The sequence below is a fragment of the Meriones unguiculatus genome, chromosome 3 (genome assembly GCF_030254825.1).
Source record: "Meriones unguiculatus strain TT.TT164.6M chromosome 3, Bangor_MerUng_6.1, whole genome shotgun sequence".
NCBI classification, from domain to species: Eukaryota; Metazoa; Chordata; class Mammalia; order Rodentia; family Muridae; genus Meriones; species Meriones unguiculatus.
The window spans coordinates 90,789,303-90,802,473 of record NC_083351.1 but is presented as its reverse complement, the minus strand read 5'-3'; the positions used below and the strand labels follow the sequence as shown (position 1 = coordinate 90,802,473).

At 37.1% G+C, this 13,171-nt stretch overlaps 1 protein-coding gene across 1 annotated transcript in view; it reads left to right on the top strand.

Moving 5' to 3' along the window:
* The window catches only part of Mfsd14b (major facilitator superfamily domain containing 14B), a 46,818-nt gene extending 33,727 nt beyond the window's left edge, over positions 1 to 13,091 (top strand). Inside the window, exons 6-12 of the mRNA XM_060380347.1 lie at positions 2,634 to 2,852; positions 4,299 to 4,412; positions 5,958 to 6,029; positions 7,471 to 7,583; positions 8,372 to 8,469; positions 10,054 to 10,193; positions 11,151 to 13,091. Of these exons, the coding sequence (XP_060236330.1) occupies positions 2,634 to 2,852; positions 4,299 to 4,412; positions 5,958 to 6,029; positions 7,471 to 7,583; positions 8,372 to 8,469; positions 10,054 to 10,193; positions 11,151 to 11,399 (1,005 nt within the window). The 3' untranslated portion in view covers positions 11,400 to 13,091. The remainder of the gene's footprint in view (positions 1 to 2,633; positions 2,853 to 4,298; positions 4,413 to 5,957; positions 6,030 to 7,470; positions 7,584 to 8,371; positions 8,470 to 10,053; positions 10,194 to 11,150) is intronic.
* Positions 13,092 to 13,171: the final 80 nt, after the last annotated feature.

Below are 13,171 nucleotides of genomic sequence, written 5' to 3'. Positions count from 1 at the left end.
TTTCTAGTTCAGTTCCTCATTGTAAAGTTGCAGGCAGTTAGGATTAGTGCTTACTCATGGGACATGGCAGGAAGCCAGTGAGTGAACATCCCAGCTAATATAGTGTCATGCTGAAGTGTGATGCCTTCAGCTCTTGCAGCTCAGCAGTAGGCTACTTAGGTTTGTCTCAGGCCTAGGGCCTTTGGCAGTAACTCTCTTACAACCTATCTTGCAGAGAATTTACTGCCAATTGTTTCCAGGATGTGTTAATTAAATTCTAAAGGGCATTTTTTATATCTATTCAGTTTATATTAAAACACACGTTCCTTTATTAAACTTCTTCAGGAAACCAAGAAAGTTTAAGGGTATAGCAAGGAATAATACTACTGTTAAGTTAATCTTCACTGCATCTGGTGAATGAATTTATAGGATGACCTCACCACAACAGAGTTCTAATATATGTTGTTAAATGTGGGTTTAGATAATTTAAAACAAAACAAAAAAACTGCAAAAGTATGTCCTAAAACATAAAGTAGCCTACTTGGTAGTATCCTCAGGTGCTTATGAGACCTGTGGCCTCATAAAACTGAAGTAACATCGTTCCCATAATACTTGAAGGTACTACCCCACTGCTCACGTAGCACCGTAAGAAAGTATAGCACTGCTCCCAGAGCTATTTTTAAGTGTTAGCAATTTGTGGTGCAGCTATGTGGCTGCTCGAGGGTGTTTGTTTGTTTCCCCCAAATAAACTTGGTGCCATCTTTGTCATCATCAGGTACTTGATAAATACTGAGTTTCAGGAATTTTTGTTTCCCAAACTAAAATTCTCCATATCTTTATTCCCTTCCAAAACTTTTTCTATCATTTTTAGTTTTTAAAACTTCTTAGTGTAGCTTAAATTTTATATGTATTATATTTTTAATATTCAGTTGTAGAATGACAGAAGAATGTCATTGGCTTATTAGCAGTCACAGTCAGATAAAATTATTTCTACTTATTTTTACTTAGTTTAAAATGTCGTACATGTATATATCTTGATCATACCCATCCCCCACTCCCTCCGTTCAATCTTCCAATTTCATGTCCTCTTCATTATATTTTTTTATTTTCTTTTTTTAAGTTATTGTTTTAAATAATTATTTATTTATTACATATACAGTGTTCTGCCTGCATTCTAGAAGAGGGCACCAGATTTCATTTTGAGCCACCTTGTGGTTGCCGGGAATTGAACTCAGTACCTTTGGAAGAGCAGTCAGCATTCTTAACCTCTGAGCCACTTCTACAGCCCACATTTTTTATGTTAACTCACTGAGTCCTTATGTAACTTCTTTTGTTTCTAATAGAATCTTGTAGCTTTAATAACGTATCAGTATGCTTTTGGTACTGTAATCTGCTTAGAGAGAATGAATACTTAAATTATGTTTCTAAATCTCGAGAACATAGGAATGCCTAAGGCTCCCAGCCGTGGCCTCTAACCAGAAGCTTCCACCACCACACGTCTTTTTTATTTTCTTTTGTGTGTGAGTTTGTGTGAGTTGTGTTAATGATCACACTCAGGGCCCTGAGTCTGTCGTCCAGTCTGCTACTTAGCTATATATTCCCAGCCTTCATTCTTTTATTTTGATTGATTTTTTCTTTTGGTGACTGCTTTTTTCTTTTCCCCCTGTTGTGTTAATGAAATGATCATAAAGTGATAAATGGGTGTGTGGGAACGTATGTGTTTTTGGATGAATCAGATACAGTACTTGAGAGATTAGCTCTTCAGAGAGTTTGTTTTTTGAGACAGTCTTACTCTCTAGCCTAGAACTATCCTTGAACTCATTAGTCCTGCATCAGCCTCCTAAGTACTGTGATATAGCCATGAGCTGCTATGCCACATGCTAGGCAAGTGTCATGCCACTGAACTGTAATCCTCGCTCTATAGGAATTGTTTTCATATTCTTCTTTGCACGTCTCTGTTTTCCAATTAAACAAACAAAAACAGTGAATGTTTTATGAGGAAGGTTTCTACATACATATTAATTTTTATCCTATTTTAGTTATAGCTCTGAGCATATCTCCACCTAGTTAACAGTGTGTGAATACATTTTAAAGCAAAATTGCTTTTTTTTCTCTTTTGGTTTTTTTTTTTGTGTGTGCAACACGTTCATCTTTTTAAAATTTATTTTTTTATTAATTACTTTGTATCCCAGCTGTAGTCCCCTCCCTCAGCCCCTCCCAATCTCACCCTCCCTCATTTCCTCCCATGCCCCTCCCCAAGTCCACTGATAGGGGAGGTCCTCCTCCCCTTCCACCTGACCATAACCTATCAGGTCTCATCAGGACTGTTTGCATTGTCTTCCTCTGAAACACATTTATTTTGCCAAAGCTAGGAGAGGGAGCTGGAGAGATGGCTTAGCAGTTAAGAGCAGTTGTTTTTTTGGAGGACTCAGATTTGATCCCAGCAGCTCCTAACCATCCATAACTCCAGTTCCTCTTCTGACCTCTGTGGCTACCAGGCATGTATATGGTGCTTACACATTCACTCATAAAAGAAACCTTAAAGGAAAAGTACAGAAGAGGATAGCTGCAGCATGTGGGGCTCTGGGGAAGGGATGCTCTCTCCACTGATATTTATCTTCTGGGAACCTAAGTGACTATGCTTTTCTCCATAGGTCTCAGCCACCTTTGCAGCTAGTCTGGTTACCAGCCCAGCCATTGGAACATACCTCTCTGCAAATTATGGAGATAGCCTTGTTGTGCTGGTAGCCACAGTGGTGGCTGTCCTAGACATCTGCTTCATTTTAGTGGTAGTTCCAGAATCTCTGCCAGAGAAAATTAGACCTGCTTCCTGGGGAGCTCAGATTTCTTGGAAACAAGCGGACCCTTTTGCGGTAAATTAAGACATGAAAATATTTACTTTATATATGTATTATATATATTATAACATATATCATATATATGTATATATATATATATATATATCTTTTTGCTAAGAAAATAAGACTATGTATACAAAGATTCCCAATAGTTGTTGAGTCATTTCTTTTACAGTAAAAATAGAAAAACTTTAATTACAAGTAAGGGGCTGAGAGACTGAGAAATATATAGACTTAATAATTAAGCCATGTAAATTATAAGAGACAAAATAAGTATCCAGGTTACCCTCAAGGACATGGTTGTTTTATCTTCAAATGAAGAAAGATGGTTGGAGAGGGTGGTATTGGGGAGTAGATCACACCAACAAGAAGTGGTGTTGGAAAAAGTATGCCCACCTCTCTCTCCCTACTGCATTTGCTTCTATAGAACAGTTGCTAAGCCAGATTGTGTGAGCTTGTGTAGGCCACAGGTGGATGTCTGATGTCTTCATTTATCCATGTCAACCTTATTTTTTGAGTGAGGGTTTCCAGTGAACCTGGAGCTCATCAATCCAACAAGACTACCTGCCCAGTAAGCACTAAGGATTCTCCTGTCTCTGCCTTCCCGGTGCTAGGGTTATAGGCATGCGTGCACCATAATGCCTAGGTTTTTATGTGAGTACTGCCGACCAAACTTGGCTCCATATGGTTGTACAGCAGGCACCTCCCCAACTGTGAACCATCTCCCCAATCCCTTGAAATTATTTTCTGTATGATCACTCAGATTACTTCCTGCAGAGCTTGTCAGTTACTCTTTGTTGTCAAAATGGCGAGAGAGGAGTTTGGGGAAGGAAGCAGGAATGGGCTAGGGAACCTACAAGTTGGGTATTTGTTTGTTTTTTCCTTTTTAGTGATCAAGTTACATGTAGAAACTTCTGTGAAATAGAATTACTGTGGATTATTTTTCAGAGCAGCTGTAAGGACTTCAGTTAAATGTATATGTTAACTGCTCTAATGTCTTTTGTAGAAGGTTTCAGGAGAAATTAGCTGTTTGGGGTATTAATTATATAAAGGTTATAGATGGTACCCTAAAACTTCTGTGACACTTGTCATTCAGTATTACTGTTAAAATAAAAGTTTTAGAACATACCAATTGTCTTCCTGATTTCAGGCAACCTGAATATCAACAGTTTGAAGAGTAGAGTGAATTTATGTATAAAAACTGTAGAAGAGGCAGAAAGGAAGATTAGAATGTCAAGGTTATCCTATGAGACCCTGTGTTGGAAAAAGAAAGAAAACCTTGTAATTAAAATCACTTTAAGAAGTAATTATTTTACAAATCCAGAAAAAGAAATCAATTTTTCTTAGTTGTATAGAAATATTTTTTTCAGGGTCTGTTATAGGATGTTCAGAATCTCTTGGAAATGGTAAAGTCAGTATTGCAAGAACATTGACATGTATATGCTTTCTGCTTATTCCCAGTCATTAAAGAAAGTTGGAAAAGATTCTACTGTCTTACTGATCTGCATCACAGTGTTTCTCTCATACCTTCCTGAAGCTGGGCAGTATTCAAGCTTTTTTCTCTATCTCAGGCAGGTGAGTAATAGATCCTCAGGATCCTTTTAACATGTAGAATAGCAAAGATTGAAACTTGTCTAAGATAAGTTGGGGAAACCACTGTAGAGAAGAAAATGTGAACTTGTTTTAAAGACCTCATAAAGCAGGGACCTATAATTCATTGCTGACATCAGTGACGGCCTTATAACAAGTAAATGGAACTACAGGTGTAGAACCATACCTAGCTTCTCATTAGGCATATCGGGACTTAAGAACAGTGTGAGCAACTTAGTAAGACATCTACTGGGGAAAATTTCTTGTGAGAGATTACCAAAAACAAAATTCTGAGGCTTTTGAGTCTGTATATGTACTGTGTTGGTGTAGAATTCATTATGTAGACCAGGCTAAGCTCAGACTCAGAGATCTGCCTACCTTGGCCTCCCAAGTGCTGAGATTAAAGGCATCCACCACCAAGTCAGGCTCTGCGACTCTTCTCTAAAACAGGATTTAGATCAAACCAAATTAAGAGAAGATACAGAGCTGTCATCTCTGTTCCCCACAGGTAGACAACTGGTACCAAAGTGGCTGATTTGGTACTGTTCTGAGCCTATATACGTTTATGCATTAGCATCATTCAATCTATAGTTTGTGAAAAGGTCATTCATGGTATTGCTTCTGTGTTTAATGAATAAAGCAATAAAGCTGATAATAGGTTGCCTCCACCTCCCTAAGTGCTAAAATTGTAGGCATGTGCTACCCTACCAGTTCTAGATTTTGTAATTTTCAATATGATTAGGTAGTAATAGAAAAGCCAGAGGTTCTAGCTCTAGTACTTTTATTGTCTAATTGTGATTGGGAGAAAGATACTTATAAAGTAAGAAAAGTATATAAAGTTATTTTTAACGTATTTTCCTACATTGTATAGAACTTCAGTAGAAGTCAAAGTAAGTATCCTTTTAAAAATTATTAGTCATTTCATAGTTATTGTTATAATTGGAGGTTTAGAGGTCAGTTGCTGGTCAGAGTTGGCTGTTTACTTAGTTGAAGTGTGTAGGAGCTTTTTATAGCACACCCGCTCTGGATCATACCTCAGAGTCTAATGTAATTGATCTTCAGTGGGTCTGACATCCTATTGTCCTCCTTTCTCTTCTCCCCTTCTTTCCTTTTTAGTTGCCCACATAATTTTAAAGTATGAGACTCAAGAGCCACTGACTTCACTGATAGTCCAGTACTGCCTTAGCAACATTAAAAGACAAATTGCTTTCTTTTTACCCTCTTTTTTGCATGCTCTCATTATCTCCAAACTGAGATAGACAAATTAAGATAGGAAATATTAAACAATAGGCATCATAAAATTTTCAGAAGATTCACAATTTGTGTCTATTTACAACTAGTTTATGTCAAATTTAAATATAAATTACAGGTTAATTTTTTTTTCAGCTTCTGTAACTGTCCTAATTTCTACTGCTTTTGTGAACTTTCCTGTTATTTTTTTTCTATCAATTTCAGTAGGAAAACAAAATTTCTTATTATCTCTAATACTTCTATTACAAAAGTGGTTTTGTTTTGCTTTCATTTCTACAGGTCATAGGTTTTGGATCTGTGAAAATTGTAGCATTCATAGCTATGGTAGGAATTCTGTCCATTGTGGCTCAGGTGAGTATTTCTTTACAACATGTGGGTTAAAATGACAAAGCTTTTTTTTTCCTCGATCCTGAAAACCTCAGATCTGTAGGAAGCCAAGGGTGTAAGTTTTAAAGAGTTGTTCCAGCTGTTGCCGTAGCTGCAGTGACACACCTTGCTCATGTAGAGCACCACATTGAGAGGGCTGAGAGGGCTCAGCTCACAGAACTGGGCATCCACCGACTGTTCAGGTCCTTGGGACGCGGCAGAGCTTCACACAGATTTTATTAGAATATTATTTGTAGTTTGTGCTAGGTTGACTCTTTCTACTTCCAAAACAACTAGGTTGAAGGGGTGGCAGAATGATTTAGTAAAAGGTGCTTGTCACCAAGCAATGGCCCAAGTTTCCCCAGAACCTACGTGGTAGAAGGAAAAAGCTGACTCTTGTAAGTTGTTCTCTGACATTCACATACTGCTGGCACATGCGCACACACATGAAACAAATAGGCGTAAGAACTATTTTAAAGAAGAAATAACGTAACCAGATACTGCAAAATTAACCAGAGGAAGGCCTTTCAATGTTTCTTTAATGGTGAAAATTAGGTAGAAAAAATTTCTGCTAGGTGCTGCTGTCCCCTGGACTAAACAGATAAGAATCAGCACGTTAGAATATATGTAGTGAGAAAACAGCAGTAAACACTCTCCAACTATTACGGTTGTCAGTCCATAAAGAGTGTTCACGGCAGCATTGGTGGATTCCCTTGAAATGGCACCTAGGCCAAACTGTATGTTCTTCTGGGAAACTAACTGGTCCTACCAAATGAGCGCATGAAAAGGCTCATGGGAATGTATGCAAACAAAGGCTGTTCCTTGGTTTTGTTTGTTTTGTTTTGTTTTCTGGCTGTATTAAGTATGTTAAACTTCTCAGTTGATAATGATTTTCATTTGTTTTTCACATTAACCATGTCTGTTTGTCTTTTGGTGTCTTTATCTTTCTTTTCATACTGTCCCTACAAGTTGTATTTAAAAGAATATATATTTATTAAAACAAAGCTCATATCATTCTTGATTTTGGGTAATTGTTAAGTATGAGTGAATATTAAATCTTGCTGAACATTTAGGTGTGGGATTCTGCTGAACATTAAGTGCTTGTAGTCCTCTAAGTCATGATAACTGGGGTGTAGCTGTGTTAGCCTTTGCTGAGGTTCTGGAAGAGCACCCGCCAGGCTTCTCTGGAAGGAGATCAACAGCTCCAAACCCAGGTCAGCATTGAAGCCCTTGAAACTCCAGAGAGTTTCACTGAAGAGTTATTGCTACTGCCTGTCATTGAGGTCATAGACAGACTGTGTCCTTAAAGGTCTTTGGCCATCAGTGAGTGGACTTCACTAGAAGAGCTTATGCTCTGAATTTGAGTTTGTGATCACATCCTTGTGTGCACACATAACTTCTCAGAATTGTTTTCTTTCCTTTGCAGACGGTCTTCCTTAGTAAATGGATGAGAGCATTAGGAAACAAGAATACTGTCCTCCTTGGTTTGGGTTTCCAGATGTTCCAACTTGCCTGGTATGGTTTTGGATCTCAGGCCTGGTAAGCCTTCCCTGATTCACATATTATCAAACAAACAGACTGAATTAACATATATGATGACTATCCTCCTCCTCCTTTTCTTTTTGTCCTTTGAATTCTGGTTCAGCTACCTAGCTAGTCAAAACCTCCAAGTATTTGAAAAGACTTTCTGATAATGAGATTTTTCGTTTTCACTAAAGTCCACCCCGAAAGAAATATAGCTCAGTGGGGCACAATTCTCATAGGTTGTTGGGACTCACACATAAACGTTTTTCCTTCACTGGGGGGGGGGGGGGGAACAAGGTCTGAAGCAAACCGTTTTTGTTCATTCATCGGGTAGCAGACAGTGTTATCAAGGCTGACAGACCACATAGCCTTTGGCAGCTGTGAAAGATGAATTTGCAAGAAATACAGAAAGTCAGTGGGGGGTGGGGGCAGGTGGAGGCATGGTGTTTATTTAGAACAAACAAATAAGAAAAGTACATCCTTTCAAGAACTTCGTTTAGCCTACACTTGAAAATGGCAATGGGGTAACCTGTGATCATTTAATAGTATGAATTCTTTCACACACAGATTTACTATGTAACCTAGACTGGCCTTGAACTCATGCTGCTTCTACCTGAGCCTTTTAGATGATAAGATTACTGGCATTACTGAGAAGCCATGCATTGCCCAGAAAATCCATTTTAAAAGGGAAAAATAAATAAAATGGAAATGAAGAAATACAGAGCATTTTTATATTGTCACCACTGACCATGTTAACCAAAAGCACCTTAAATCCTCACTGCAGTCTCCCTTAATCTTTTCAGGATGATGTGGGCAGCAGGAACTGTGGCTGCCATGTCCAGCATTACATTCCCAGCAGTCAGTGCCCTCATCTCTCGGAATGCAGAGTCAGATCAGCAAGGTGAGATTTGTACTCCTTGCATTTTGTATTTTCAGCTGGAACCTCTTTGCCTGGAAGTATGAAATCCTAAATTCTCCACAATAATAGCAATTGACAACGGTAGGCACTTGCCATAGAAGAAGTTCTGTTTTCCTCCTTCCTCACACTCACTGTAGCAATCCAGACTGTTAGTAAGAGTTAGAAATAGAAAAGATCCATTTCCAGTCTCAGTTCTGATTATATATTGCCATCAGGATTAATCAGTTTATAACCTTATTTCAGCAGATTTCTATTAAATAATAGCAAATTGATAATGGAATATCTACTTAGTCACCTAAATTAAGTTGAAATAATTGAAAGTCTTAGGAGCTTAATTTAAGAAATGGATCTTTGAAAGGATGAAGAAAAATCTGTTTGGTTGTTAGTATTTGGATATAGGGAGAGATAAAATAGAGATTAGAACTGTTGTATACAAACCAGACTTTAGTCCTCCTTCCTCTGCCTGTTTTCAGCCAGTTCTGATGCCAAAATTAACCCCTTTTTCTCCATCTTCTAATGGTCCTGCTTACTATAGTCAGGAAGTAGGAGATTTTTGTTTCATTTATTGTTTTTTATTTCATTGTAAATATTCCTTATAATATTAATTTGTGTTATAGGAAAATTGAGAATTTTAGAGAGCATTTAAAATGTTATATGTGTGTGTGTGTGTATAAGGCAAAATATATGTACATAGTGATTTTGTTTTGTAGCAGTATCAAATCCTAGAATGCACTAGGCTATACCTCTTTCCCTGAAGGAATTTTTTTTTTTAATTCTTAAGAAGACTTTAAAATATTCAACAAAAATTAAAATTTAAAAGATAGTTTATTCATTATCATTACACCTGTTTTCTCACATAGTGAATTTGCTATTATATGTATCCATTCTTAGATTTATGGACTTGTGACACCCTTTGTGTGTCACCAATAAATGAAATAACTCAGGTAATGGTGAATGCTATTATGCTTGACTGTTTTTGGATTACAGAAATATTCATTTCATATTTACTCATTCATATTCAAACCCATGTTTTTTTACTATATTAAAAGCAGAGATATTTGAAATTGGTGCTTTCAAAAATTTTGAGTCTTCATGCAGATGGCAACCCTAGGGCAGGGGAACCTATTTGTATTCACATGTGGCCAGTGCCATCCAAGGGGAGGATGTATTTTTAGTTGACATGAACAATTAAATGGGACAAGCAAGGAAGTCTTAATCCATAGAAAAATTAAAATTACCTGATAAAGAAATAATAATTTTATATTTTATTTTCCATTAAATGGTGGATCTGGTCCAAAAGGTTTTCAACAACAATGCATTTTTTTTTCCTTCTTGTAGAACTAAGTACAGAGTACTAACCATTCAGTGGATATAGTACAGCCAAGAAAACATTTGTATAATGAATGAAAATATAATGAAACCTAATGAATGTTATAGATGCTTTAAGATAATTAGCCTAAATTAGGGGGGTCTCAGTCTAGCCAAATCTCTGTCATAGCATGATGGAAAGTGCATATGGTAAGGCACTTTTCTAGGAAGACTGACTCCTTTCTTATTGTGGTTTAGGGGTTGCCCAGGGGATTGTAACTGGAATCCGAGGGCTATGCAATGGCCTAGGGCCAGCGCTGTACGGCTTCATATTCTACATGTTCCATGTTGAACTGAGTGAGATGGGCCCAAAATTGAATTCTGATGATCCCCTACAGGTAATTTGGTGATTTATGTTATAATACTGGTTGTGTTTTATTATAGCATAATCTTGTGGCTTTTAATTCCTATTTTTTTATTATCATTGTATTTGACAGCAGCAAAGTCCCTGATTGTTACTTGGGATTAGAAAGGGTTCATAACAGATTTAATGTCTTATATGAAAAAAGGTGTCTGTAATTGATTTGTATTCTCTTTTCACCCATATAGTCACTATGAATAGTATGTTATTATCTGGCTAAGTTCAATCTAAATAAGATATGGAGTTACCTAGAAATCTACTGTAGGGAGTTGGGAGGTAGCTCAGTTGGTAGGCGCTTGTACGAATGCACAAACTCAAAAGTGGATGGCGCATGCTTGCAATTCCGGTGCTCAGAAGTAAAGACTGAAGGTCGTAAGTTCAAGGTCACTGTTAGCTGTGTAAGTATGAGGCCTACCTGGGATACAAGGTATCTTTAAAACAACAACAACAAAAACTTGTTAAAATTGAGCTAATATGCTTTCATTTTGAGAAACATTTAATACAGAGTTTTGTAGACACCTGAAATTATTACTGTTCATATGTGGAAATGAATGATCTGAAGTAACAAGATTAGATTACAGAAAGAAAATTGATGCTTTTGTATGTTGCTTTTGTATTGTTGCCTTTGTAAAGGCTATTAGAATTTGCCTTGATTAATGAGATACAGGCTTATGAGAAGACAATGAACTCTATAGTGACTTCATTCAAAACTAGGTTGGAGTTTAGAAGAAAAGCCTAACCATGCTGGGTATGGTAATATATGCCTATAATTCTAGCATTTGGGGGATATTGGCAGAAGGGTTGTGATGTCAAGACTGCCCAAGACTGTCTTAGAGAGAGACAGAGAGAGACAGAGAGAGAGAGAGAGAGAGAGAGAGAGAGAGAGAGAGAGAGAAACTTAACCAAACTTCTGTCTTTATTTGTTTCCCATTAGGGAGCTTTCATCCCAGGCCCGCCGTTTTTATTTGGAGCATGTATAGTTCTTATGTCTTTTTTGGTTGCCTTATTCATCCCTGAATACCGTAAAACCAGTGGAGTTCAAAAACATAACAACAGCATCAGTGGCAGCCTAAGCACGCCGCCTGAACGGGGCAGTGATGAGGACATTGAGCCATTACTGCAAGACAGCAGCATCTGGGAGCTCTCCTTTGAAGAACCTGGAAATCAGTGCACTGAGCTATAACCCAACAGTACAGAAGGTTCTGCAGAGAGCCATGGAGGAAGCTGCACCACATGGAGACTTCATGGTGCTGGAGGGGCGATGCTAGCAGCATCCTTTGGGCCAAGTTTAATAAGTTACTCTTCTCATGCCTCTGCCCTTCACTCTTCTGCCTCTTTCTATTCCTTTACTTCCATCTTTTTCCCCCCTCTTAGGAAAGATTGAAAATGCTTCACTGTAAATAATATGAAACTTTCAAGATTATCTAGAATCTAGACTTTAAAATTTTAATAGAAAAAAAATCATGTCTGTGATAGGAAAGGTCATCTTTCCTTCAGTAACTGGAACAAGAGTGACAGCAGTTTTTCTATGTCCTTTTGGTAGAAGGTGTGGGATGATAGTATTAACTGCCTCTTTTCATTCTCTTTCTGTGAATCATTCCTGCTTAGCCCATAAATGTTGATGAGTGGCCATTCTTAAGAGTCACTTGGTATCAGGGATCTACTGACCTTGTCCAGAGGTCAGGTGAAAACCTAGTTTTGCTTTCTCTTTATTTTCTCTACTTCTTAAGCTCTTGAAAAATGAACATTAATAACATTGATCAATGATCACCTTTATCAGATAAAGGAAATCTTTCTTAGAAAATTTAAATTATGTTGAACAAGCAGCTTTGTGTCCAGATTGAGGCTAGCCATAGCAGCCTACTAAGATCCTATTTCAAAGCAAAGCAGTTAACCATGAAGCCTTCTAGTGGCAACAAAGAAATCAGCGTCTACTTCCAGAAAAGTGCTTTGTTTAAAAATGTTGAACATTCCTAAAAGGAATGAGAGTAACAGGTAGCAATGACATTTGTTTCCAAGTTCATGCTCACAATATGCTACTCTATGCTTCTTCCCATCTCTCTATGTCCTCCTTGTTTTCTTTACCATAATCCTGCCTTAACTGTTAATGTAGAATGTGTTTATTTTTAACTAATCTGTATCTCAGTCTGTTATTCTGATTTTAGAATCTTTTGGGAATGTGCATATCAAAATCCTTTCTAAAATATGAGGGTTAGTGAATCTCAGCTTCATGATAAATGTCTTGCTAATTTTTGAGATGTTTTATGGACAAAGGAAACTACAGATTTTATATTTTGCTGCACAGTAAATGGACCATTAACTTGGGTCTATCTTTTTTTTTTTTTTGGAAAAGAAACTATATACATTTTATTTTAATATATTTAAAAACAGAACATATGTGAGTAAACAGACAGCATGCTGACACAGAACAAGTTTTAAACAATCATTTAACGTGTTGACAGAATTGGCACAGGCAGAGGAAGAATAGTGATGGACTAGGGTGGATGTGATTACAGGAGTAACTTCTTTGTCGATGTTTAAAGTTGCTGAGTAACTTGGGTCTATCTTTAACAAAGCACTCCTTTGAATGTTTTATAGGTATGAAAACATGTAGATATTTGTAAGGATTTTAATTTTTTTGATGGGGTGCTGTGTAAATCTTGTATTTATAAATAATGAAGGTATTGACAGAAAAAATATATACAACTTTTATAAAGGCTTGTGTACTGACTGATACATTTAAAGGAAAATATATTTTGAAGCCTGTTCTGCCATGAACAGATATAACATATCTTTTTACTATGCTGTTGGTTTTTAGGTTACGCTTCCTAATGCATAATAAATTTTCAACGGATACTTATGTCTTAAAAACAAATTGGTATTGCTCTTTTGGTTTTTTGGGGGGATGGGTACCTATGAGTTAGTAATCCTTCAGCTAATTTAAAAAAAAAAACG